We start from the raw sequence: 26,346 nt of genomic DNA, 5'->3' as shown, positions 1-26,346 counted from the left end.
GAAGCGGAGGAGCGCGTCGGGTTCATCCTCGCCGAGAAGGTCCCTGTGCCTGGTTCGCGACGGGGAGGAAAAGGAAAAGGAGACCAGCAGCTGCCGCCGCTGCACACTGTGAGCGGCTCCTGCTTAGGGGGAGAGCGCCGAGCTCGACCCGCTGTCAAGGCCGTGAGTAGATCCACATTCCCTTGGAACTGCATGCAGCGTGCTGGAACGACAGATCCCTTCTGGCAATCCGCTGACCCCCCCCCCCTTTCCCCAGGCGCTGTGATCCATTTTGCACCATCACCATCCACCCGCCGCCTTTCCGCATGCTTTTTGTTTTGTGGAACCTGTCGTCGACCCCCTTCTGACGTTTACTCGGCCTGCCCTTCCTAGTAATGGTGGCGGCGAAATATGGGGAAACCTCCGTATTCCCAGAGTTTACTGCTTGAGGCTTATTTTTAAGTCCCTTTCCCAGGGTAGCCAACACAGACACCCCGCCCCCGCCCCTCCAAATGTGTGGCACTCTGTTCATTTCAGGACACGCAGTGCCGATTCGGATTTGCTTTCCATCGAGGGAGCTAACTAAAAATATCCTTTGTTTTGATGTAGTGTGCGATAAACGATGCCCTCTGTGTGAAAAGGAGTAGTCAAATAATCCCTTATTCTTTTAATACTTGTCTGGAAGCCAGTCTTGCTGTTTTTGACTTATTTTCAAACACATGTAGCCTTTGCCACTGAAATGCAGGTAAAGGGTTACTCGCTGCTCCCACTCCAAGAGCAAGCTTTCCTTAAAGAAGGCAAAGATAAGTAAGCATATAATCTGTTCAGCTTTTGGCAAGTAGTGACAGGCTTCCATCTTCCCAGAGGAACAGGAAGCTGGCTTATCTGGAATCAGGTCATCCAGATCAGCACACTAGTAGTTTCTTTCCAGGGTTTTGGAGTGGAGTCTCTCGCAACCCTATCTGGAGACCCCAGGAACAGAACCTGGGACCTTCTGAATGGAAAACATATGGGATCTGCAGCCCCTCTCGGCTCCTTGCTTGCATTGGGAAAGGTGTGCACAGATTCTGGTTTTAGGCATATCATAGAGTTCGAAGAGGACCTCAAAATTCATCTAGTCAGGCCTTCTGCTAATACAGGAAATCCGCTGCTCATGGGTGGCCGTCCAGCCTCTAACAAAGGAGAGTGTACCACTTTCTTAGGTGGTCTCTTCCGGTGCTGAAGTACTTGTGCAGTTGGGAAGTTTCCCCTAAGAGTCAGAATCCGCTTATGAGTTATCTGTAACAGCTTTCATGTACAGTGGTACCTCGGGTTACAGACGCTTCAGGTTACAGATGCTTCAGGTTACAGACTCCGCTAACCCAGAAATAATACCTTGGGTTAAGAACTTTGCTTCAGGATGAAGCGTGGCGGCAGCGGGAGGCCCCATTAGCTAAAGTGGTACCTCAGGTTAAGAACAGTTTCAGGTTAAGAACAGACCTCCAGAATGAATTAAGTTCTTAACCCGAGGTACCACTGTATTTGATTGATCCACTGGTCAATGTAGTGAGGAGATGTTGCAAGGAACTAGAGGTGTCAAGATGGTCAAGTGTGAGAAACTATGTCACCTCTAACACACCCTTGCTCTCCTTAGATGTTGTGTCATCAAAGTCTCTGTCCTGTCCACCTGCAGAAAGTGTTAAGGATCTCTGATGATAATTGGTTTTTTCTGCATCCTATTATCTTGCGATAACCAAAACTGTGCCCCATGAGCTGGTTCACATGTAGCGCTAAGCCAAATCATGACTTGGCACAAATCAGAGGGTCCCTGGAGAGGGGATTGCTGCAAACAAAGCCAAGGTTTAGCTTAGGGTGTTGCACTCACTTGTGTCCTGTCAAACCTTGGCTTGTGGTTTGTCTTAAGTGAAACAAACCATGATCCCGGGTTTGGACAGCATGCTAGGCCAAACCACAGTTTGGCTCACACCAGGGCAGCAACAGCAGGATGGGAGGAAGAGCAAAGCAGCAATAATATACTCTGTGGGAACGCCGCCGCCGCCCCCCCCCCAACTAAACATAGTTTGACTTAGTGTTAAGTGGGAACCAGCTCACTGCAGCTCTAAAGACCATCTAAGTGGGGCTTGGGCCTGGAATAGGACCACTGGTCCTCCACTTGGCCCTTCCAGTGGCCCCTCATTCCTCTACCTCACAGCTCCCTAAAAAAGGAAGACTTCATTCTATCCTGTTCCTTGCCAAACTATGACATTTTGACAGCTTTCAAATGATGTAACAGAATAAATTATGTCAACACTTAATGCACACTTGCATTTTCTTTTAATTAATGGAGGATATATTGTGCTGCCTTGACATAGAGCCTTCAGACCTTTGGAGCAATATTGCATTTGACTCAGCCGATTTCACTCCTTCAACTTCTTCTGCTTTCTTTGCCCTGCCAGGTCTTGTTGGTGGTAGAATGCAACTCAGGGAGGCCAGATGCTGAGCGCTGCCTCATGTAGGTGTCCAGTTCCATCCGTTTTGCCCTACTATGATGGATGAGTGGAAGCCCAACCCACTAGCCAATCCACGGAAGAAGCGCAGCTGGTACCTGGCCTGGAAGTACAAGCTGACGAATCAGAGGGCTCTGAGGAGGCTCTGTCAGGTGAGAGAGCAGGTCCCTTGGACTCTTGGTTGTGCTCTGCTTGCTGGAGTAATGTGCTGCATCAGGTGCAGTTAGGGTTGGTGTTATTATTAATAGAAGACTGTTGACTTTAAATGCTTTTGGGTGATGCGGTCTGCGCTTGAGGAAACCTACGAGTGGAGTGAAGAAGATAAAGCGATTCTTTATAGGTACCAAAGGATATCATTGTTTCTATTAAAAGGGCAGGATCCTGTGGCATTTTGAAAGCTAGCTGATTTTATTGTAGCATGAGGTCTTGCTTACAAAAGCCCTGGCCTGTGAAAGCTCATATTACGATAAGTATTGGTCAAGAAGGTGCCATGGGATATCTCTGTTGCTTAGCTTGTAGCAGACAAGTGCAATTACCCTTGACCACCTTTCAGCAAATGGAAAGGGAGTTGCGCTTTCTCCCTCCCTCCCCCATCTGGCTATATCTCTACCTATAAACCAGTGGATTTACAGTGATGTTGATAAAAGTTTTTTTCAGACTGTCGATTCTGCCTTTTTGCTAGCGGCACTGAATGGGTTTCAGCTAAATGGGTTTCAGCAACAGAAGCAGGAATGGAAAGAGTAGCTTCCAGAGACAGATCTTCAAACTGGATCATGTCTCTCTGCAATGTTTCTATTTTATTTCTTCCCCTACATATTTTTTTAGATGCACTGATTTGCTCCCTGTTCTCTGTAGCGCAGCTTTTTCAAAAGATCTGTTTATGCAACAGAAGGTTGCTACTAAGTTGCCCCCCCAAAGGACAATTTTGTGGCAATTTGAGGAAGAAAATATTTTTGCAAATTTTTATATATTGAGACGTAGAAGCCGAAGTGAAAGGTGGCAAGAGTTACAGCAAGGACAGTAAACAAAGGCAGGGGGATAAGCCTGAAGGAAAGTAGCTGATAACTTCTAGGGAGATGCTGAGGCTCAAGGCTACCTGGAAGGGGTTTGTGGTGCATTTGGAAGTTTTGAAAGCCTTTTCAGTGCTACTTCTTTGCATGTCGTTGTTAAGCATTGAAAGCATAGCCCTTGCTTCCTAATTGCAGGTGACTAAGGATGGGTTGGGGTTGAATGGTGAAAGAAATGCATTCTGTTGAGTCTCCAAAATACTGACTGAGAACTGCAACAAAATATTGCAGCCTGGAATACTCCAGCCATATTTGCTTCCATGATATTCCACTCCATTCCCCACCCAGAAGTCAGTCAGCATTCTGTAGCCACTGAACATGGTCAGTCCTAACTGGACTTTTTTGCAGGGCTCCCTCTTAATTTTTCTTTCTAAATAATTTTTGAACTTCTGCAAAACATAGGCTGTCCTCACGCTTGTTCACACCTCCCCTCTTGTGCACAGAGAGTGCAGTTTTGCATTTCTAGGGATCCACACTTGGAGAATGAGCTCAGTATTATAAGGTTATAATAATCAATGTCTATGGCATCTTGTAGGGCTTCATAAGCAAGAGGCAGGTGCCTGCCCCAAAGGAGCTTCCAATCTAAACTTGAAAAGGAGGGAGAGGACTGGAGAAAATAGTGTGGAGGGGGATATAAATATGGGCAAATGGAGGTCACCCATATTTTCAGGAAAAATTCCAGTGTTATTATTTTTCCTCAGAAAATGTTTCCTGAATTCATTTGTTTACTAAATACAAGTAAAATAAGCATGCTAAAATAGATGACCCTCTAGGGCACCAGAAAATTATCAAATCCAAATTATCCTACACATAATTCGACAAGGAATTGTTTTTTGGAAGATGCACATCATAAAATGTGCTAAAATTGGGGATGAGGATTAAGGGGGCCACATGGGAAGTGTGGACTTTGAGGAGGCATTTGAAGGGAGAGAGTGAGTTAGCACTGCATGCAAGTTCAGCAACAGAGAGCAATGACCTCAAAAACACTTACCGAAATTTTCAAGTGTTCTTGTTTCAAGAATAGCGCAACCTTCCAGCAGCCTTCAAGAAACGTGACATTGCAATAGGCAGAGAGGCATAGCAAATGTGTTCCAATATCTTTTCTGGATCCCATGTCTCCAAACAGCAAGCTTAATACAAAGCTATCAGTGTTGAGGGGAAAGCTGACACCTTAATTGCACACAGACAAGGCTCTTCAAGTTCGGGTTCCCATAGAAACCCATGTTGCCCTGTATTCCTGAATCATCGGGGGATTGTTCATCATGGCACCCGTTGTGGCAATAGGCAATAGGCAAAACTGTCAACCACAGTTCCATAACAACGTGATGGAGGCAGTGGCGTTGGGCCTCCTCAAATGGATATCTAAAAATTGAAGGACCTGTCACTGACTGTTGAACAATCTGAGTCTTGGTATGGGAAAGTTGCTGTGTTCTGAAAACCTTTTGCTGTGTCCTACAGGAGATTAACAGAGTTAGAGGCTAAGTAAGCATCTGAATTATGGGTCTTGTGGATAGTGTGTCTTCTGGGATGTTTTCACCTGTAAGGAAAGAGATAGCTGAAATTCTGCTCTGTTAAGAGACACTAAAACTTGCAGCTATGACAACCTCAGTTTCCATAAGTTAAATAGTATTTGCAAATGAGGCTGTACTGAATGCACTTAAATCTTCCTGCCTGCCATGTGCTGCAGAGGATCCCCGGAGCAGAATGGTGTGGTGGTGCAGAGACTGCAGAAGAGGGGAGAGGAATGGGAAGTCCCATTCATTCAAGCTAACATCCGTTGCACAGGAAGGCTGCTTCAGCTGGATATGGCCCAGCAAATTGAAGCAAAGTTTATTTGCAAAAACTTGTGTGGCAAATTCTGCATAGCTCTGAGAACCTTTTCCAGGCCAAGGCCTTTGGAGAGTTGGAGTCCTACAGCATCTGGAGGTTCCCCATTCTTGATTTGGGGCTTTATCTTTGTGAATATAGGGTGGCATAATTATTAACCATTTCTTACGGATATATCCCATATTATTGCATAAATCAGCTTTCCAAGTTGTGCAACCTTTTGGTTCGGGGCAATAGGTGGGCAGGGGCTATACGTTTTATTTTAAAAAAATAATTAGTATTTCTTTAATATTTTCTTGAGTTACAAGACAAATAAAAAAGGAAAAGTACATATAGCATCTCCACTTTCAGTTCATAGTATTTTTTACAGTTCATTTACATTCAGTATGAGACACTAATGTCATAGACATCTTGCAGTTGGGGAAAAAGAAAGGGGAGAGAAAGAGGAAGGGGGGAAGATTTGGGCATTATTTTTTCATTCTGTTGCATAATGTTAGGCATTTGTGTCATCATCACAGGGGTGGGTCCTTTATTTTACACATTTATTCATATTCATTGGCACTGCAACTGCTTTGCAACAATTTGTGGAGAAACAGTGGGTCCAGATTTCTTCCAAGCAGCTGGTTTTCACTGACCTGAAATCTGATGTCACTTATGTCAATCTAATGTCAACAGCAAGTCAACTTGATATTGGAGAATGGCCATCTGATGTTAACTACAGATTGTTGTACTACAGTGCTGCTACACCCTGTGCTAGAAAGCTAAAAACTGCCTGTAATGACAATGGATAGTTTTCAACAACACCCATTTAAGAGGTGCCAGATGTTGGGGGTTGGGAGTGTTTGTTTTTTAATTCTCGTTGAATGCCTTGCAAAGAGAATGTTCGTTCATAATGATCTAGCAATTCATTGTTACTTGGTGCCCTCTGGCTTATCTTCCTAGTTCTGTGGGCTAAACCGGGATTGAGAATTGTAGTAACAATAGCTATTTTTCTTGGATCAGAGTGAAGAGACCGGCAATTGCTAAGGAAGCTTCTGTTTGGAATACAAGGCTAGCAGACAAATGTTTCTGCAACAATCAAAATGTCAGATCAGAACAGGGTTTTGTTTTTCTGCTACATATTTTGTAGGTAACATTTGAAATCCTCCTTGCGGCATGCCACTTGGCCTTGGACTCTGCCGAGTGCAGTTTATTTAAAGAATTGTGTGCCACTTGACGATATTGCCATTATCAAATGTTGGAAGGCATGCAGTATCTGTCACATGACCCCAAACTGATTTCCATCTCCAAATGCCAACAACTCAGTTCTAAGGAATTTAAATAATGTCTGGTTACTTTCGGGAGAAAACCGAATATATTTGCACCTTTATGCATGGGAAAGGGAATGTGTGGTTATGGGTGACAAGCTTTAAGAAGGTAGGAGGCCCCCATTGCCATATAAGACGCTGTAAAATTTTGCTGGGGAAAACAACTCCTTTTAGATGTGAATGGAAGTAGCAAGTAGAGATATAGGTAAAAGGTACGTCAAAATAATTCAAAAGCTATGGTTCTGCTCTTTAGCCAACACTACATCTTTGCCTTCATGTCCTGCTATGCAGGAGATACTTTTCAATACAGAAGGACTTCTAAGGCATCAGATTAGTAATACTTATGGTCTAATGTTAATTGCTTTGCAGATGGGGGCTGTTCTCTTTTTGCTAGTGACTGTGATTGTGAATATAAAGCTGATATTGGACACTAGAAGAGCAGCCAATGAAGAGGAGGAATCTTCTCAGGATTATGGTGTGTATGGAGTGTTGTGTCTAGGTGATAGCAGTAGAATGTCCTTTATAGCAGAGGTCAAGCTGGTATCTCCCCTGCTCAGCATGCCCTAGCATGTTAAATCTCCTGTCTAATGGGTAGTATGCAACATTCCTAGCTACAATAGTGTTGCTCGCAGTCTGCTGTGGCTTTGCATAAAAAGTCCTTTAAAGTGTATTCTTCAGCTGGTTTGGAGAGAGAGAAGAAATTCCTTAGAGAAAGGTGTATGGATGTAACTGCTTAATGACACCTTCCAGTTATTCAGATCCATCCAAGGAGACCTCTAAGAACCTCAAACGCATGCTCAAAGCAGACACTTGGAGCATTTCTGTTAGATAATGAGACTTTAAATGGAAGGAGAGAAATATTCATCAAGTGGGAGGCTGCCACTAAATATCTAGTTTCCCTGAACTTGGGGGTGAAAACATATGTTGTATTATGCTCCTCTTGGAATCTAGATCTTTGGATTATATTTTCTGGGAGTGAGTTGATTGTGGGGTTTTTTAAACCAGAGTTTATCAGTCGCTTGAAGTAAATGGTTTGTTCCCCCTCCCTAGATGAAGGCTTGCAGAACCCAGAGATCCCTCGACGACCTGTCAACAGCAGGAAGGTTCTGGATATTGAGGTGTACTCCAGCCGCTCCAAAGTCTACGTGGCAGTGGATGGGACGACGGTGAGGGACTCCGCTGCAGCTATAAGGGGAGATGCAATAAATGGGGAAACTGGAAGTTCTCATATGCGTGGCTTCAGAGCAAAGCACAGCACCTTTTGAAACAGAGAGGCTCGATACGCTTTGCAGCAAAATCCCACATGTTGAAGATGGGGAACCTGTGCTCCTCCAGATGTTGGTGGACTGTAAATTCCATCACCCCTAACCATTGGCCATGGTGGATGCAGCTGATGGGAGCCGGAATCCAACAGCATCTGGAGAGCTGAATGTTCCCCCATCCCTGCTGTATGTGTTTACTTGGAAGTAAATGCCACTGTGTTTAATAGGGCTTACTCCTTGGTAGGTGGATTTAAGATTACGGTGCTTACTTAGTATTTCTTTCTACCAGGGGCAGGGAACTAATGGCTGATGTTGGACTCAAATGTCCTTCAGCCCCAGCCAGCATGGTCAATAGTGAAGCATGGTGGAAGTTGTAGTCCAACATCTGGATTATGGGACGTGCAGTCCAGCATTAAGCTAACCATCTCTGTTTTTATAACTGTATTTCACCAACCACTGTCATCTGATGGGGCATTTGCACCTCAGCTTTCAAGTTCTTCAGTGTAAAGCAGGCTTCCTCAAACTCGGCCCTCCAGATGTTTTGACACTACACTTCCCATCATCCCTGACCACTGGTCCTGCTAGCTAGGGATCATGGGAGTTGTAGGCCAAAAACATCTGGAGGGCTGAGTTTGAGGAAGCCTGGTGTAAAGCTTACTGTATCTCTTGTTTACACTTTGGGTGGTTTTCCTTAAGCAAGAAATGTGGTGGTAAGCAGTCAACTCTTTGGGGTCACAGGACTTCAGCAACTAGTGGGGGACGTTCCTGCAAGAAAGCTTATTTGTATCAAAGGGGTGTGGTGGCAGCTAGAGGGATGGAGTATTATTATAGTTTCTTTTATCATAGTACAGGTTTTGGAAGATGAAGCCCGGGAGCAAGGCAGAGGCATCCACGTGATTGTGCTGAATCAGGCTACAGTAAGTGATTAAGCCATAGATTGACTTGCTGAAAGAAGCTACTTTGCATCTCAGAAGCCAGACGTATTTACAATTGTGCAGAAGTGACTGGTTAACTGTAGGGAAGTCGCTGAAATCAGAAATAGCTCTGATTGCATCATTGATTCTTGAGCCTGCTTTTCTAGAGTTGGGACCCAAATCCCACCCATTCTTCTTAACACTGGTGGCATCTTAGCAGGCAACAGCATGACAGCAATCTGCAACAAAGGTCTGCAAGCCACCTCTCTCTTTAACAACCCCACAGTGCCCCGTGTGGCGCTACATTTGGGCACCATGGGGATATCCAGAATGGCAGCTTCCTCTCCACCCTCTGCCGCTGCTTGGCAAACTTTAAGCCAAGAAGCAGGGGTTGCTGGGAAATCCAGGCTCAGTTGCCAAGGAACCTTCCCAGATGCCCAGCCCTTGCTAGCCCCTTGACCGTGCCAGGTGCTGCTTCCAGCCCTATGGCTTGCTTTAAAAAAAATAAAATGGTGGATGAAGATACAGCACTCATGTTGGTGTGAGATAAAGACCAGCCTGTTTGCTCAGACACTAGAGGATGCCAACATTAGTCTGCTGCTGCAATGGGAAGCTGCAAGTGGCTTATATAGAACATGAGGAAGATGCACTTTGGCTTCAGTTTTTGGCTGACTCTGTTTCCAAAGAAGCAGCTGGTTGTGTTTAAAACTCATGTTGTCATTAGTGGATCTGAGCAGTTGAGTCCATCTACTGAGGCCACCAACTAATCTGCTTTTGTGTATGAATGCTTAATAGGGTCATGTGATGGCGAAGAGAGTCTTCGACACCTATTCTCCACATGAGGACGAAGCCATGGTCCTCTTCCTCAACATGGTAGCTAGAGGCCGCATTCTTATCTTCACAATTAAGGTAGGTGGGGAGGCTGGAGTTTTGGTTCTTTCTTTTTTTCCTGCTCCATAGAGATAAAAAGTTCAGATGTGCTCAGTAGCTTTTTATTTTCTTTCAAAGTCATGTGAAATGAAACGCTTCAAAATATCTGGAGTAGGCACACTTGGACTATAACTTTGCAGCTACTGATTTATTTTCTTTCCTGTGGCTATAACATAATATGGACTTCTATTTGATGCAGTTGCTATATATTTACTATTGTGAATGGTATTGTTTTGTATTCTGTTTACTTAATGAATGATATGCTGGGTGGTTCACCCAGAACAGCAAAAAACTGAAGAAAGTCTAAGGCTTAAATATATTTCTTGATGAAATAATTATGATTGTATCCTAATTTAGAGTACACCCACTGAAAATAATAGACCTAAGATAGTTGTGCCCATTAATTTCAGTGGGCTTTTTCTGAGTAGGACTAGTGTGTGATGCAACCTCTTATTCACAAGATAGTGCTGTGCAGATGTTCTTGAGCCAAACGATTAAGTGACTGTGGTGGTACCTACTAACTTGTTCTCAACCAAGAAAACAAATGCTGTCATGAGCAAGGGTTCCTGGAGTTGGGTCCACCTTATGATTGCATCCCTGTTGCTCCTTAGAAATCAGGAGGCATCAAAGGGGAAAAGGAGATAACACTAAAGGGTTGGCCTAGCTGCCAACATCTGTCTTGGGTGGCTGAACTAACTAGTTCCAATTGCAGAACCCATCCTTATTGACATTCTTGTCTGAAGAAAGCTAAGTACTGCTGTTATTCTTTCATAAATGGGTGCTCTTTATGCTTTTATCTTTCTGTATAAATAATACACTGTTTTTAACAAAAATGGTAAAGTGGTGCTGAGAAAAGGCTCTAAAACTCTGGACATTTATCAAGCACAGATTTTGGACCTTAACTTTTTTTTTAAGTGACATTAGTTGTGCCTCTGTGGCCAACTCAGAAGGAAAAGAGTTGTGTCAGGCTAAAAATTGATAGTTATTACAAAAAATAGAGGGGAAATCCTATGTAATTACAGCCTGGCTTTTCTTCCATTTTTCAGGATGAGGGCTCCTTCCACCTTAAAGACACAGCGAAGAATCTCCTGAAGAGTTTAGGGAGTCAGATTGCGGCTTCCCTCAACTGGAGGGACATGTGGACATTTGTGGGGAAGAAAGGAGGTCAGGGTCTGTTTCTTCCCCCTGACCCAAATCTGCATGGGAGAATGTGGGAAAGGAGTTCCTTCTTCTACACCACAACAAAAGCAGAGGTGTCTCCATTCCTCCAGTGCCACTTGGTCACCCTAGATGGGCGTTTAGCTAATCCTGCCTTGAGCAGCGGTCCCAATGGGGCACAGAAAGAGGGCAGGCTTGGCTTGATTTCCTTGCTGAGGGTCATGGATCTTGCATAGAAATGGGGGACGTGTGTCCTTCCAGACCTTGCTGGTCTCCGTCCCACCATCTCTGACCATTGGCCATGCTAGCTACGGCTTTGGGGAGCTGGGAGTTGAACAACATGTGGAGGCCCAAAAGTTCCCTACCTGTTCTACAAGATGCATGTTGTTGCAGCAGCAGCAGCCCAGTGCCAGGCTTGTACAAGTGGTAATTATATTCTGCAGACCCTGACTTGCATTCTTCTCTCTAGGTGAGGTTTATGGTGAAAAATATGCCAAGTCCCCGGTGCTTTCCTCTTGGGGAGAGCCTGTCTTGCTGAAGACTGAAGTCCAGCTAACTTCTGTGGAAGGTATGGCCTGCTGGTTCTTCATCGCCGTTCCCTGAGCATCATCTTAAGGGTGGAGTTGCAGAGACAAGGGTTGGGATGACCCAGTGACACCACCCATTTAAAGGGTTCTTTGCCCCTCCTCTAAAGCATCTGTAGTGAGAACCTGGTGGAGGCTTGTCTAGCTCAGAATTGCCTTTGTGTCTCAAAATAACCTCCTTTGTTGTACTCTCAGATGCCGAATGCCACTGGCCTGACACGGAGCTCAACCGGCGGAGGAAGCGGTTCTGCAGTAAGGTGGAAGGGTATGGGAGTGTCTGCAGCTGCAAGGACCCCACACCTATAGAGTTCAATCCGGATCCAGTGAGTAAGCCTGAGCAAGAGCTCCCTTCTTCCCCAACCTCTTCCAGGAATGGAAGTTGATGAGGAAGCACAAAGGCCTTCCTGTGATCTCCTTAACTAAGAGCCAGCTGAGAGCTCTGCAAGACTATGGATGGAAGTCACCAAGTGACGTGTAAAGACTCTCAGATATGTAAAGGCCTACTGCCCTTCATGCTCTGCCCAGTTCTCAGCCACTTCTTCCGCATTATTTCTAATTCTCAAAGCGATCTCTCTCAGTTCCTTTTGCTTGCATGTCTGTGCCTTAAATCCAGTTCTGCTGGATCTCTGCCTTTGATACCATCGACCATGACATCCTTCTGGAGGAGCTGGCGATGCTGTTATACAGTGGTTCTGCTCCTTCCTCCTGGGCCATGTTCAGAAAGTGGGGGGGGGGGATGAGTGTTCGGACCCCCTGGGCTCTCACTTATGGGGTGTCTCAGGGTTCTGTCATCTCCCCCATGCTTTTTAACATCTATATGAAGCCGCTGGAAGAGATCATCGGGGTTTGGGCTGGGTGTTCATCAGTATGTGGATGATACCCAGCTCTACCTCTCTTTTAAATCAGAACCACATTATTATTATTATTATTATTATTATTATTATTATTACTAGAGCCAAAAATTAATCCAAGTTGTGATGGTCTCTTCCCAGTTCTAGGTTGCTTAATTTGTAAGGTGTATTCAGGAGCAAATGGGAAGTGCTTTATTTGGCATGTCATAAGAAAATCTGTGCTATGCTAACTTAGTTTACCCTTATAAATTTTCCAGAGCAAAAATTATATGGGTGTGAATAGGAAGAGGGAATGGGTTTGGAGGACAATTTGTGCTTTTCCTCTGAAACATCTGCTTTAAAGATTTTTCTTCCACTTTTAGCTCAAAGACAACAAAGTTTTTGATGTACCCGTTGCTGTCATTGCAGGAAACAGACCTAACTACCTGTACAGGTGAGTTGAGACTGCCTTGGGCCCATTGACAGGGCACTTGGCTGGGGTTTCTAAGCACAGCAGGCAGAAATTGAAAATTGAGCTTCAGCCCTGGCACATTTATAGATAAGTGTAGGAACCTCAAGTTTCCAAGTTCCTTTATAAAGACTCATATTCCTGGCGTGCATCACCATGTACCCTTTAGCTGGGTGGTGGAAAGGAGAGAGCAAGCACAAAACAAGCACAAAACAATGAGCCACAGAGCTGACTGCAGAATATCACCTAGGACAGCTTTGTTGGAATGTGGGAGTCTTGGCTTCTAGCCCTCTTCAAGTGTTGCAATTAGGGTTGGTTGAGTAAATGTGCAGGAAGGATAACAGGGACAAGCAAACTAGCTCAATCCCCTCTCTGCCACTGTGTAAGGTGATTATCTGATACAGGGAAACTTCTGTACTCATGGAGGATCCCTGTTCATATTCCTCCATATTCCTCCATTTTCCTGTTCAGAACCCTGATGTTCACCAGCTATACTGCTTCAGAATAGTGGTTCTGCCTCAGCGTCTCCCTGCAGGCAGAAAGCTAGCAGATGGGGAGAAATATTCCAGGTAGCTTTCTATGTGCAAGACTTTGGAGAGGGGAAGACTCTTGCTGTGTAACATTTACTCTTGTTTTTATTCAATCATTTGTTTCTCTAAATTATACAACAGGAAAGATAATTAAAGAATTTAAAAAATGTTCCTCTTTCCCATAGGATGCTACGATCGCTGCTGTCGGCACAAGGAGTCAATCCTCAGATGATAACAGTCTTCATTGATGGATATTATGAGGTGAGTCACTTCTTCCATTTCATCAAGAACTTTGCAATTCTTTCTGATCACAGAATAATATGCTTTAAAAAATCCCTCAGGGCTGACCTAGGAATTGAGCTTGCACCTTCTACATCCACCTATCGACAAAATATCCCGTCTCGTTCTGTTGAGGTGCTACTGCTGATTTGCTGAGATCCTCCTTTCCCCTTCAGACCCTACCACTTGAGAGAAGCAAGTGTCTCTTCTATCCTCCCTGCCCCGCTCCCAGTGAGAAAGGCAAAATGCAGCTGTGGAGCATCAAGTTGTTGTTTGGGCTGCCTTTTAAAGCTTCTTCTGAAACCCCAGCTGCTCTGGAATGCAGCAGCCAAATTAAAATATGAAGCGTCTGGTTCATTTCTGGGCACAATTCACAGTGCTCACATTAGTTTTTAAAGCCCTAAATGACATAGGCCCCAAATATCTGAAAGACCGCCCCCTCCCCATAGACCCTCTTGGATGTTGAGATAAGCAGAGGGGGGCCCTTTTGCCACCCTCTTGCTGTAACCCACCCTGGGACCTTATGGTGAAAGACGAGTAAGAAAACTAATGAAAATAACCTGAGGTGCCAACTTTACCTGGGGAATAAGCTGTGCTAGGAGTTCACTGGAACTTACTAGGGAGTAAATGACAGAAGAGTGCAGCTTTTACTGCACTTACATCAGACAGCTTGAGGTAAATTTCCACCTTCTTCCTGCTGCTTCTTGTGAATGCTGACCATAGACTCTGGCTTACTAAAAGCACTTGAGAACCTTTCTTTCATTTCAAGGGCAATAAACACCGGTTATCTTCCTATACCTTTGTGGTAGCAATACCTTATCGATCGATCTTTGAAGTCTGTTGTGCTCCTCTATCAGGAGTCAAAAATATGTCTAGCCATGCTTGCCTTGATAAAAAGGAACCAGGGTTGTGGGAGTGTGAATCTCATATGTTTCTTTTCCTCTCCAGGAGCCAATGGATGTGGTGGAACTATTTGGCCTGAAGGGAATCCAGCACACACCCATCAGCATTAAAAATGCCCGAGTCTCCCAGGTGAGGGACCCGTTTTCCTCTTCTCCCCTTGGAAACCATGCCCATGCATAGGGGCAGCCATCTTGCTTGCCTATGAGCCCCATTACAAATGATTGCCCTGAGTAACCATGCTTGGCAGCTGTGAAGCAACTGGACCACACAGAACTTTTAGCTCAAGTGTACCAGTCTTTGTTCTCCAGCAGTCTGCCTGTGTCTGGGACTGAGCTTAAAAAACCAACCTGGTGTGACTCCAGATGAAAGTTGCATGAAACTCCTGCTGCTATGCCTAAGTGTAATAGAGGTGACCTGCTCTCTGGCTGAGGTTAACACCCTAGATGGACCACACTTGTCAGGCGGGGATGGAGATATATGACTTCTGTAAAGTATTATTTCAGTAGCAAGTCCGAGTCACTGATCTGAATCAGTCGAGTTCTGTGTTGTAACAGATGGCATCATTTTCCTCTCACAGCACTACAAGGCCAGCTTGACAGCAACATTCAACTTGCACCCGGTATGTGATCTCCGCCACATTTCCCCACTTTCCCCTTCTAAGAGTGACTTAGAAAATTCTACCTTGGATTATATCCTTGTATGCAATCACTGGGGAGGATATTCTGTCCTGAATAAATGATTCTAATGATCACCTGTCATAGAACATGATGTAGCAGAGGCTTTTTTAGTTCAGCATGCCGTTAACAAACATGCACAGTGACATAACTGTCTCTTATATAATGCTTGTGGAGGGGGTGGTACCTTCATGCACTGATCAAGTTGACATAGTTCTGAAACTGAACTGTTGCTGAAACCACATGGTCCCCCAAAATTCCTGCATCCCTTGGGTGAGAATGTTGCTTCTGAACTTTGTATCTCATTGGCCTTGCTCACCACCTTCACTTTTCTCTCTTTGTGCTCCACCTTTTTTGTAGGATGCCAAATTTGCCGTGGTTCTAGAAGAGGACTTGGACATCTCCATTGACTTCTTCAGGTATTATCTGAACCCATCAATGAGCCCTAGCTGGGTCCTGATGTCTTTGCTCATTCTGACCAGTCACTTTGGGTCAACTTGCTGCATGACTTAGAGAACACAACACCATTGTAAAGGGAGTATGAGACTGGTTTCACAAGCCAGCCCATCAGGAAGGATTCTGAAGGGCTGGAAACTAGCCGTAATTCAGACCAACCCTTTATGTCAACCTCTCCAGAAATGTGTGCTTTAGATTAAAGGGTAAGGTATAAAATAAATAAAACCCTTGTGGTCATACTTAGTATTTACTCAGATCGATCCATTCGCGCCACTGGAATTGACCCTCTTGCCTGACTTGCAAATCATGACTTTGCTCCATGTGTGATACTTTTGTAAAAAAATGCCACTGACCTTAGGTTGATCAATGATCAAAAAACCTCTTTCATCAACCTGATTAAGGTTGGCTTAAACAATGTTTATTCTAACTGTTTTTGAATTGTTGTATAGCTTCCTAAGCCAGTCCATCTATCTGCTGGAGGAAGACGACAGCTTGTACTGCATCTCTGCCTGGAATGACCAGGTGGGTCTTGCTTTTGGTTCTTCATTGCACTTTCCTGCCTCTTCCCTTTTTTCTGCATCACCCTCCTGTGATCAACATGCTACTTCCTTCCCTCCCGCCACCTCAAATCAGGGTGAAGGACTTCATGATATGCTCTTGTTACGGAAGTTTGCTTAGGTGTTTCTCTTTTTGGACAATTAGGGATATGAGCACACAGCGGAGGACCCCTCACTCTTGTACCGTGTGGAGACCATGCCTGGGCTGGGCTGGGTATTGAGGAAGACTCTCTACAAGGATGAGTTGGAGCCCAAATGGCCAACACCAGAGAAGGTCAGTGTCCTCTCGGTTTCTCTTGTAGAACAAGGCCTGCTCTTTCTATTGCCAAATGGCTACCCTTTGCAGGCCTTCAGTTTTTACCAGCATTTTTAAAGGGCAAGATATAATTGTTCACACTTTCTAACTTTTAGTATGGAAATAAAGTAGAATGTCCCCTGAAATGCTGTTAGATTTTGTAAAGCTGAACAAATGGAGCAGGTAAGGAAATGGACAGTACTGAGATGTTTGGAATTTTTGGAACCTAGACAACCTTCAAATCCCCTGACCATGTGACCAGGGACTGTCCGAGAAGCCCTTTCTCACAATGGGCTCAACTCCTTTGTGCTCTCTTCCCTCCAGCTCTGGGACTGGGACATGTGGATGCGGATGCCAGAGCAGCGGAAAGGCCGTGAATGCCTCATTCCGGACGTGTCGCGCTCCTACCATTTTGGCATCGTTGGCCTCAACATGAACGGCTACTTCCATGTGAGTATCAATCTCCACAGAGAAGCATCAGGCAATGTGTGCTTCTGCCTAGGGAACCCCCTTGCTGGCTGCCTTCTGCTTCCAGATCCACTGGTTGTGGTCTCTGCTAGCTTCCCCCTTCTTTGTTCTTCTCAAGGAGGTCATGATGTGTGTTACTTGCTGAGAAGGGTGGTTGGAGCAGTCTGCATTTCCCCAGCTGCAGTTCAACCTTGGAGAAAGAAGCTGCTTCTTTTCATCATCTGTGCATATTGACCTGCCATGCACCTATGCAAGCATTTGTAGGCCATGAGAACTCAGCAAAAGCTTCATGTGCAGAGGAGGTCTGTCATAGGAACATAGGACTGATTCAGACCATGGGTCTCTCTAGATCAGTGTTGTCTACACTGATTTGCAGCAGCTTTCAGGCAAGGGGTGTTCCCAGTCCTGCTTGGAAATGCCAAGGATTGAACCATGTGCTCTACCACTGAGCGATGACTCCCATCCTTGGAACCAATAGGAGAAGGCTGAGCCTTCATGCCTAGCTTGGCAGCCTCAAGAAAACTTGGGGGTTGCCACATTCAAGAAACAGAAGCTTTCATCTGAGCCAGTACAGCAGTTCCATACGAGTCCTGTTCTGATATTGAAAGCACAGAGCTATCATCATTTGAGGCATGAGAGGAGGTTGCCTTCTGCCCAGCACTCTCTGCATCTTTGGGAGGATGTCTGCAGCAGGACTGCCTGCCAGTACACAGGGGCTATCCCAGCAAGCGGGAACCCTGAGCACTCGGGGTTTCATCTCCTGGGGACCACCTGCTTGGCTTTGGGAGGCTGCCCTGCTGCAGACATCCTCCCAAACCTGTGGACAATGCTGGGGAGGGGAGACTGCGCCTGGCCCTGCTCTGTGATAATTGTGTGTCCTGAATGCCCACATAGGGCAAATGGCTTGTGTCCAAATAACTTTTCCTGAAAGTCAATTCATGGAAAATAATGGAACCTTAGTTAGTCAGTGTGGTGACTCTGCTCTGAATAGGTCTAGTATTGGATACAACTCTGTGTTCTTATGTCGATTTGTGTGCTAGCTCCCAAGTTGCCAGGCTGGTCCAGTGACCCAAAATAAACCAATGCCTCCTGTTTATTCACTTAACACGGCTGCATTTCAGGTTTTGACTATTCCCTGTGGCCATTCCCATGCAACAAATAATTTATGGATAGTTGTCTGCCATGGTGCAGTGTGTTTTTTGATGTGGAGACTCAGTATCTGTGCATCAAGCTTAGATTCCCTCCCGAGTGTGCTCCAGGGATATGTGGAAATAAGGGGTTATACGTACATGAAAGGTGACTGATGACCCCTAAATATGTGTTTGCCTCTTGGTTTTTCTAGGAAGCCTATTTCAAAAAGCACAAGTTCAACACTGTCCCCAGCGTCCAAATAAAAAATGTGGAGAGGTGAGTGCAGTATGTTCAGCCTCTGCGGAATGAGCCCTTATACACCCTGGGACACCTGGGACTGACTTTCTGAGCCAGGCTTGGGGCTTCCTGGCTTATGCATCTGTCCAGCTGAGACTCACTCCTTTACCTGCGCCAGAATGCCCTAAAAGTTGATAATAACATGTTGCCTCTTTTGTGGGCGGCCCTTAAAAATCATAGAGTGGTAGTCAGCTAAGCTTTACTCAGAGTAGATGGATTGAAATCAATGAAGATTGCTAAGGTAGCCTATTAGTTCCAGTAGGTGTACTCTGAGTAAAACTGACTTGACTATTCTAGGAGATTAATACTAGCAGGAAGGTGGTTTCTTCATAAATAGAAAAGAAAAATTTCATCTCCACCTGATGAGTTGTGTTTCCTGGGATATACTATCTTTTCCCCCGTTTTCTAGTTTTTACTCCAACCCACGTTGGTGTTCCTACAATAGGATCAAAAAGCTGATGGCTATCCTAGAATGCCTTTCATAGTAGCAAAGGTGGACTGTGGAATTAAATAGTGGTTTTATTGCAGTGGATTTACTAAGCAGGATGCTGACACCCAACAAACTGCCTCTAAGGTGTTAAGCATCAATATTTCTCTTCCCCCCCCCCACCCCCCTCTGACTGTCTGTCTTTATCTTTCCATCGCCCAGCTTAAGGAAAGATGCATATGAAATTGAAATCCACCGGCTGCTCAGGTAACTTGAATGCTAGGAAATCGGACACATGTTGATGGTAAATGATGATATTTTGCAAAGTTTTAAAGAGTGTGATTGTAGGAACTGTTTCATGTTGGAGATGAATGCTTGTTTGTCTGTTGTTGGGGAGGGTATTATGTTTTTATTCAGTTTTACAGAGGCAAACATCAAAATTATGCTGATACATCTATACAGCTCTTAGAGTTGTTTGGATCACAGGCAGGCTGTGTCTGCTGTCGTTGCATGGATTGATTTTGCTAGCATGCCATGCCTATGAGAGAGGTATTCTAGTGTCCCCATTTGTGGAAAGTGTGGCATCTTGTGTATGTGCTGCAGCATCAACTGTAAGAGGAAAAACAATAAGTGGTAGCCAGGAATTTTGCACAATGGGACCACAATGTTATCAGTCAATCTCTGAAGTGGGTGGGTGGATTTTAACCAATGTCATTGTGAAGGGCTGGAAGCGTCCCATCTAATACACAAAGGGGAAGGGTCCCAAGAACAATGTAGTCACTTTGAATGTTTTGTCTGACGTATGACTACAAAGCTTCAACAATAGGAGCAACGTGAGCCCTTCCCACAAACTTGCGGCCTTTTCTTTTTTACTTTTCCCTAATTGGCACTTTTAAAAAAATTGCTGGAAACCCCTGTGTGTGTTCATACATGTGTGTCTTACAGCTTTTATCTCTTCACTTTTTTGTCTGTCCTCATGGTCCCGGATTTATTTTAATTCCTCCTTCAGTGAGGCAGAAGTTCTGGATCACAGCAAGAACCCCTGTGAGGATTCCTTTGTACCCGACACCGAAGGGAAGATCTACGTTATGTACATTAAGATGGAGCAGGAGGCAGATTTCACCACCTGGACTCAACTTGCAAAGGTAACTTCCAACATTTTTGCCTGCCCAGCCTGTGACATAAGATGGACGGGGTGGGGTTTCTGTAGGCCTCTAAATCCAAAGCCAGTGCAGAACGGGAATTGGAAGGCAGCCCATCGACTTAGATGCTGGAGCTTCCGTCGCATGGCTGATTCAACCTTGTTGGCATGTTGCTTGTACAATGTCCTTTTACAACTGCCCTTAGTGCCTCCACATCTGGGATCTGGATGTCCGTGGGAACCATAAAGGACTGTGGCGCCTCTTCCGGAAGAAGAACCACTTCCTGGTAGTGGGAGTGCCTGCCTCTCCTTATTCGTAAGTTTCCTTTGTGGGCAGGGGAAACTCCCCCTGGTCCCCATGTTAGTGCCAGGCTGCTTAGTCTCTTCATGTTTCTCCCAGCATTTCCTCAGCTTACCCCTCAAATCAGATCCTGCTCCCAAGCAAGCTAGTTGAGCCTGTTCGGTCTCACATGTTTTAAGAAAGCTCAGTTGGTTAGAGCGTGGTGCTGATGACATCAAGGTTGCAGGTTCAATCCCTGTATGGGACAGCTGCGCATTCCTGCATTGCAGAGGGTTGGACTAGATGATCCTCAGGGTCCCGTCCAATTCTATAATTCTGTGTCTTCATAACTCACTGCTGCTGCCACCTGGCGCTTGGAACAAAAATTGCAAGGAACTTGGAAATAAGCAGAGGCAACACCATTCTTTGCCACGGTTGCTTAGCAGTTCGGCTCCCTGGAAAGGTGGCCGTGTGCACCAGGTAGCTGCAGCAGGAAGGGCTGCGATAATAGCTGACTCTGAGAGCCATCTTGGGAGACCATAGCAAGGTGACTGAGAAGGGATGGGAGGCAGCTTCCAAAGGTGGAGATAGATGGGGGGGGTGTTGTGTGTAGTCATGAAGCAGCCATGAAAAGCCAGAATTCCTCTCCAGGCAGTTATTAAGAGGAGAGGCCTTGACTCAGTGGCAGAGCACATGCTTTGCCCACAGACAATCCCCAGCATCTCCATCTATAGAAAAGATTAAGTCAGGCTTCCTCAACCTCAGCCCTCCATCTCCATCTATAGATGTTTTTGGCCTACAACTCCCACGATCCCTAGCTAGCAGGACCAGTGGTCAGAGATGATGGGAATTGTAGTGTCAAAACATCTGGAGGGCAGAGGTTGAGGAAGCCTGGATTAAGTGGAATGGGGATGTCTGAAGCCTAGCAATGCTGCCTCCAGATGGACAACACTGGCTAGATGGACAAATGGGCTTATCTGGGGCAAGGCAGCTTCTTATTTTCCTCTCCACGCTGCCCTCTTTAGCTCCTCGCCCCCTTTCCCTTTTTCATAGCCAGCTCTTTTTTCTCCTTCTCCTCCTAGATCCAAGAAACCCTCCTCAGTGACCCCCATTTACATGGAGCCCCAAGCCAAGGATGAAGCGGTGGGAGCCGTGGGAGCAGGAGCAGAGCAAACTTGAAGCAGGGCTGGGGATTGTTGTCCGTGTTGCCTTCACAGCCTGCTGGGAAAAGGGGCTCAAGACGCCATGGAGCTTCGTGGGAGATTTGTGTGCCGCTTTCTCTGAAGGACTTGGGAAGGGGGCAAAGACAAAGGGGGGAGGGCTCCCCGCTGCCCCAAGGCAGCTGCTGAGTGTGAATACGTTGCACTGGGAAGGCAGGAGCAGGAGCCTTTAATATTTTTCTAAGCCACTGCAACAATACAATTTTGCGGAGTGGGGAAGGGGTTGGTCGGTCCCATTTTTAACACTGACGCTTTACTAACGGTGGCCACCCTTTCCCCCAAATTGTGGGTTGGGCCAGAGGGAGTTGTTTGGAAAGGTGATTGGTTCCCTTTTTAGGGAGCTCTTCTCAGACCACTACTTCAGGATATACACATTTCTTGTTGTTATTTATTAACTCTGTGTGTTGGTCAACATCCTTCAAAAGGCAGCTGTCCTGCTTATGTTTCTGGTGGTTTCCAGTTTGGGGGGGGGGATTGTGATGGGACTCTTAAGCCCTGGAAAGCATGTGGAGCCATTCATTCTCCAGGCAGAGGAACCATCCTGCACATGGTTTGGACTGGTGGCCACAGAGCAGACAGCTCGCCTGAATTTGGAGAATGGCTTTTGTGCCAGAGGATGGAGAAATAGGCCATGGCCTTCATCGTCGGGACTTAAGGACACAAACCACAAATGGAACTGCATGTATCGGTACTGCGAGCAACCCAACCTGGATGCTCAGGCCCAGAATTCCTTTCCTCCTGTCTCTGCTCCCAGTGGATTGTGATGCAAGAAGGGAAACATCAAAATCTCTGGCATTTTATCTACCTAGCAAGTTCTCCTGGCTCTAACTGAAGCACCTCTTCTTGACTGAAATGCTCAATAAGAGCCAGACTGGCAGCAACAGGTAGAGGCCCAAGGCTGTGAGGCTTGGTGGAGTTGCTCTTCTGTATAATATCCACAGAAAAGAGCCAAGAAGTGGTGAAGGTGTGTGTGTGTGTGTGTACAAAAAGTGCCTTGAGGGAGTATGTGCTGGCCTAGAAAGCCTACTCAGAAAGGGAGAGTTGAAGTGAATGGATCAAGCCGAACCTCAATTATGTTTGCTCCATTGGAACAAAGCTTCTGTGAGCTCAAAGATCCAAATGCAGGAACACTTGTCCCGCCTTTAGTCTGCAGTGTGGATGACCTGTGGCAATGGCCACTGTTAGTACCACTAAGCAAGGTCAAGCTGACTCCTGTCCTCCATCCTGTGGAGCTGATAGGCTTTGAGTCCTGCCCTGCTCAGTTCAAGCCAGTCTTGCTCTTTTTGAGACATAGATTGCTGAAGCATGTTGCTTGGAAAGGAGGAGCTCATAGAACCTCAAGGAAGTTCTGAAGAGGCTTCTTGGGGAAGTAAGTTCTTTTGGAGTCTGTGTTGGCTGGGCTGAGGTAACAGGGAAGGGAAAGGGCAGAAATTCAGGGACAAAGAGGAAATAGTGGTTTTCCTCTTCCACATCTGGTGCCTTATGAGGTGAGTGAAGTCCTTGGGGTCTAGAATGTAACTTTCTGTACAATGATTCGGTGAACAGCTAAAGGGAAGGGAGCACCAGCCACAAGCAGATGGCCAGGTTCTAGTTTAATGTAATCCTTTCCCTTCCATTTGGTGGTGAGGTGTCTTCTTGTTTTGTGTTTCTTCTTCCTTCTCCTCACCGCAAAAGCTAACCATACATAGTTGATGCTGCCCGAGTCTTTAAGAAAACAAACGAATTAGGGTGTAGAGGACTAGAAAAGGGGAAAGATGACATTACAGTATTTAAGATGTCCATAAGGCATCTGTGGCCTCCATCAATAAGGTACCATCTTCAGCCAACTCCTGAACCTAAGAGTGTCGTGCTTCACCTCACTTGGTCTGTACATTTTCCAAAAAGAAACCCTTTGGCTTCTATCCACGTTAGAGTCTAGTAACTGAGGGAAGACCATAGGGATTTTTGGATGGATGCCGTTGATGGGTTAGTGATACTTTACTGCAGGGAACCAAGACATCTTGTCAGTTCAGTCCATACCATCTCAGGGGAAACTGGTGGGTGTGTCTGCCTCTGGAAGGTGGGCTTCTCTTGGCCCTACCTGTTGGCCTTGATGCCGATACACTCAGCATACTGCAGCTGCAAGGTGAGCGTAACCCAGAGCTGAGAGTGCAGCAGTTCCTACCAGAGATGAAAAGGAATGCTTGGGCTGCTGCTTTCCTTGATTGCATCGCTTGCTATCACATTGCCAGTGCATCATGTTTCACTGGAGGTAAATGTGGACACAGCTGCTGTTTCCCCCAACAGCTTTTGCAGGTACGGTAGAGCTAAAAGTTAAAGCTGTGCTGCATTTTTGCAAAAAGGATAATTTTTCTGTTATGCCTTCCTTGTCTCTCCTTGGCAAGCATTGATGCAGAAAGGGAATCTGTTCCTGTAAACAGGCACCTGTAGGTTCTTTAGCATGCGTTTGCATTTTTAGAAACACACATACAAGTTTTGCTGCGGAGTCTTACTACTGATATAGCGGAGTTTATACTACTGATATAAAATGATCCTCATTGTGAAGCAGCTAGTACTTTCGCCATTTTTGTGGCAACCTACTTATGGAGCATGGGTTTTTATGTTGTTGGGTTTTTGGGTTTTTTGTTTGGTTTCATTTAAGGCGCACAGCACCCTTAATAAGGGGAAGGAGCAACTTCTAAGCAGAGTTCAGCAACCTTTGCCCTCCAGAAGCACATTATGGCCCTTTTCCTTATTTATTTGGTAACCAGAATAGGGGATGTTTTGAAGCCGCCAAATCGCCAAGGCCTTATTACACTTGGCACAAAGTGCAAAGAGTTGGGGCTTCGGCAAATGCACAGCAGCAGCAGCAGCAGCAACCCTGAAGGCTTTTTTATTGATGGCTAACTGCAGCAATGCTGAATTAGCTAATGTGCTTCTTATTAATTTAGAGAAGCCATTTTCCCCCTTCAGAACCAGTCATGGGATTTCAGGGGCATGGCAAGTGGAGATCTCAGGAAGCCTAATGCCTAGACCAGCCTTCTCCAACCTGGTGCCTTCCAGATGTTTTGAACGACAATTCCAGTCAGCTCCAGCCCACCACAACAGTGCTGGCTGTGGCTGATGGGAGTTCAAAGCACCTGGAGGGGCACCAAGTTGGGGAAAGGTGGCCTGGATCTACAAATACTTTTGTCTACAAAAGCCTTGATGGAGAGCAGAGCGCAGGCCCCTCCAGACTTCATCTGTATGTTCGGAGTGAGTGTTTAGTTGTGAGCAGAGGGAGGGGCTAGTTGCTTTTTGCAGCAGAAAGGCATTTCCTACCTATCAGGTGTGTAAAATCAGGTCACTTTGTGTAGTCATGATCAAAGTTCAGAACACACTTTCGAAGGGGCTACATCTACCTTAAAAGTGTTCATGAGGTGTCTTCTGAAAGGAATGGTGTTCTGCTCTTGGCACTGTCAATAGACACAGCTCCTGCCCCACCTGACCAAGTGCAAAATAGTATATGGTGAGGACATCCCAAGATCCCACGGAAACAGCATCGTTGCAAGAAGATTGTAGTTTGTAACTTTGTGAGGAGGCAAGAAAAGCAGAGATGGGTTGGGGTGGTTTCCCCTGTTCAGTCTTGCAAATGAGTACACTTCTACTGCATTTCCTGTTCAGATATGTCAAAGGGTAGCTGGAACAGTTGCTCTAAGCCACTACAGTGGTATCTTGGTTTAAGAACAGCTTAGTTTATGAACAACTTGGATTAAGAACGCTGCAAACCTGGAAGTAGGTGTTTTGGTTTGTGAACTTTGCCTTGGAAGCAGAACATGTTCCGCTTCCTGTTGAGTGTGTTCCATTTGAAAATCGAGTCCCCCGCTGCTGTGGGAAAGCATGCCTTGGTTTAAGAATGCTTTGGTTTAAGGACGGACTTCAGGAATGGATTAAGTTTGTTAAACAAGGTACTACTGTACTTGCCCCTGGCAATATGCCAGTGGGAGCGGGAAGAAAAATAGCAAGGATATAAATTTAATTTAGTTTTCACTGTGTGTGACTTTTATAATAACAAGTTTCCCCTTGTCTTCATAAGGTTACCTGTACTACAAGTGCTGCTTCTAAAACAACCGTTTAGGGATGGGGAATGTTTGATCTAAAGCATTTTAATCTTTAAAATATAGTCCAGCACCATGGACATGAGACTTTTGACTGAAATGGAAGCTAAATGGCCATATGGGGGTTGTGTATCTTGCTGGCATTGGATTTCAGTGGGGTCAGCATGCCTTTCTCTGGATTACACCCAGCAGCTGCAATTCTATGCTTGCTTATTCTAAAACCTCTTGGCTTCTATGTAGCCAGAGACTTGCTTATGAGTAAACCTCCTTGGGATTGACCCAAGTGTGAAACAACTGGAATAAAATGTGTTCACATTCAGCTTCAAATTCCCATTTAAATACAAACAGTATTTAATCCCTTTGATTGCAGTGACTTCTTCTCGTCAAACTTTGCAAACAAGTCCAAGGATCATAACCCCTGACCTTGCTCTTTGCAAACTATGCGGGGAAGGATAGCTAAAAGTTCATCAACTGTTCTTCTCTTCCAGGTTATTTCAGCCAGAATCTTTCTGGTTGTTAGTTATAGCATGCTTGATGCTTTGTCTGATCTATCATGGAAATTACTATTTTCTTGTAGCTTCTGGAGGGTTTGGAGATTATTTTGGTGGTGGTGGGAAGTTGGAGAGGAGAGGGTTCTGTTGCAAAGCAGCTAACATTTTTCAGACCAACAGATGCCTAGGTAACATGTGATCAGTTGCCATCAGTTTTCCTTGTTTCTGCTGTTCCCCAAACTATCCATTGATAATGCACGACGACATCAGAATGTAAAGCTGTCACACCCTGTGGATGTTGGTACCAA

General features: G+C 45.4%; 1 protein-coding gene across 1 annotated transcript; it reads left to right on the top strand.

Annotated features, from left to right (window-relative positions):
- The first annotated feature begins 10 nt into the window (after positions 1-10).
- On the top strand, positions 11-23,086 carry POMGNT1 (protein O-linked mannose N-acetylglucosaminyltransferase 1 (beta 1,2-)). Its single transcript, XM_081913954.1, has 22 exons — positions 11-162; positions 2,415-2,617; positions 7,036-7,141; positions 7,717-7,832; positions 8,780-8,845; positions 9,638-9,751; positions 10,819-10,936; positions 11,400-11,498; positions 11,710-11,837; positions 12,728-12,798; positions 13,529-13,604; positions 14,571-14,654; positions 15,103-15,144; positions 15,560-15,618; positions 16,105-16,177; positions 16,358-16,486; positions 16,832-16,957; positions 18,318-18,382; positions 19,053-19,097; positions 19,840-19,975; positions 20,178-20,287; positions 21,334-23,086. Exons 2-22 carry the CDS (start codon positions 2,504-2,506, stop codon positions 21,428-21,430), a joined length of 1,974 nt encoding a protein of 657 aa, XP_081770080.1. The 5' UTR covers positions 11-162; positions 2,415-2,503; the 3' UTR covers positions 21,431-23,086.
- Positions 23,087-26,346: the final 3,260 nt, after the last annotated feature.

This window comes from Podarcis melisellensis (assembly GCF_964234715.1).
Source record: "Podarcis melisellensis genome assembly, chromosome: 6".
In the NCBI taxonomy this organism is placed as follows: domain Eukaryota; kingdom Metazoa; phylum Chordata; class Lepidosauria; order Squamata; family Lacertidae; genus Podarcis; species Podarcis melisellensis.
The sequence above is the reverse complement of the archived record's forward strand: the minus strand, read 5'-3'. Positions and strand labels throughout refer to the sequence as shown.

Bases quoted from the DNA above. Each gene is read 5' to 3' on its own strand.
- POMGNT1 (XM_081913954.1), top strand. From the start codon at position 2,504: ATGATGGATGAGTGGAAGCCCAACCCACTAGCCAATCCACGGAAGAAG. The intron at 11,499-11,709 runs GTATGGCCTGCT...TTGTACTCTCAG, and splicing joins CCAGCTAACTTCTGTGGAAG to ATGCCGAATGCCACTGGCCT. The intron at 16,958-18,317 runs GTGAGTATCAAT...TGGTTTTTCTAG, and splicing joins ACATGAACGGCTACTTCCAT to GAAGCCTATTTCAAAAAGCA.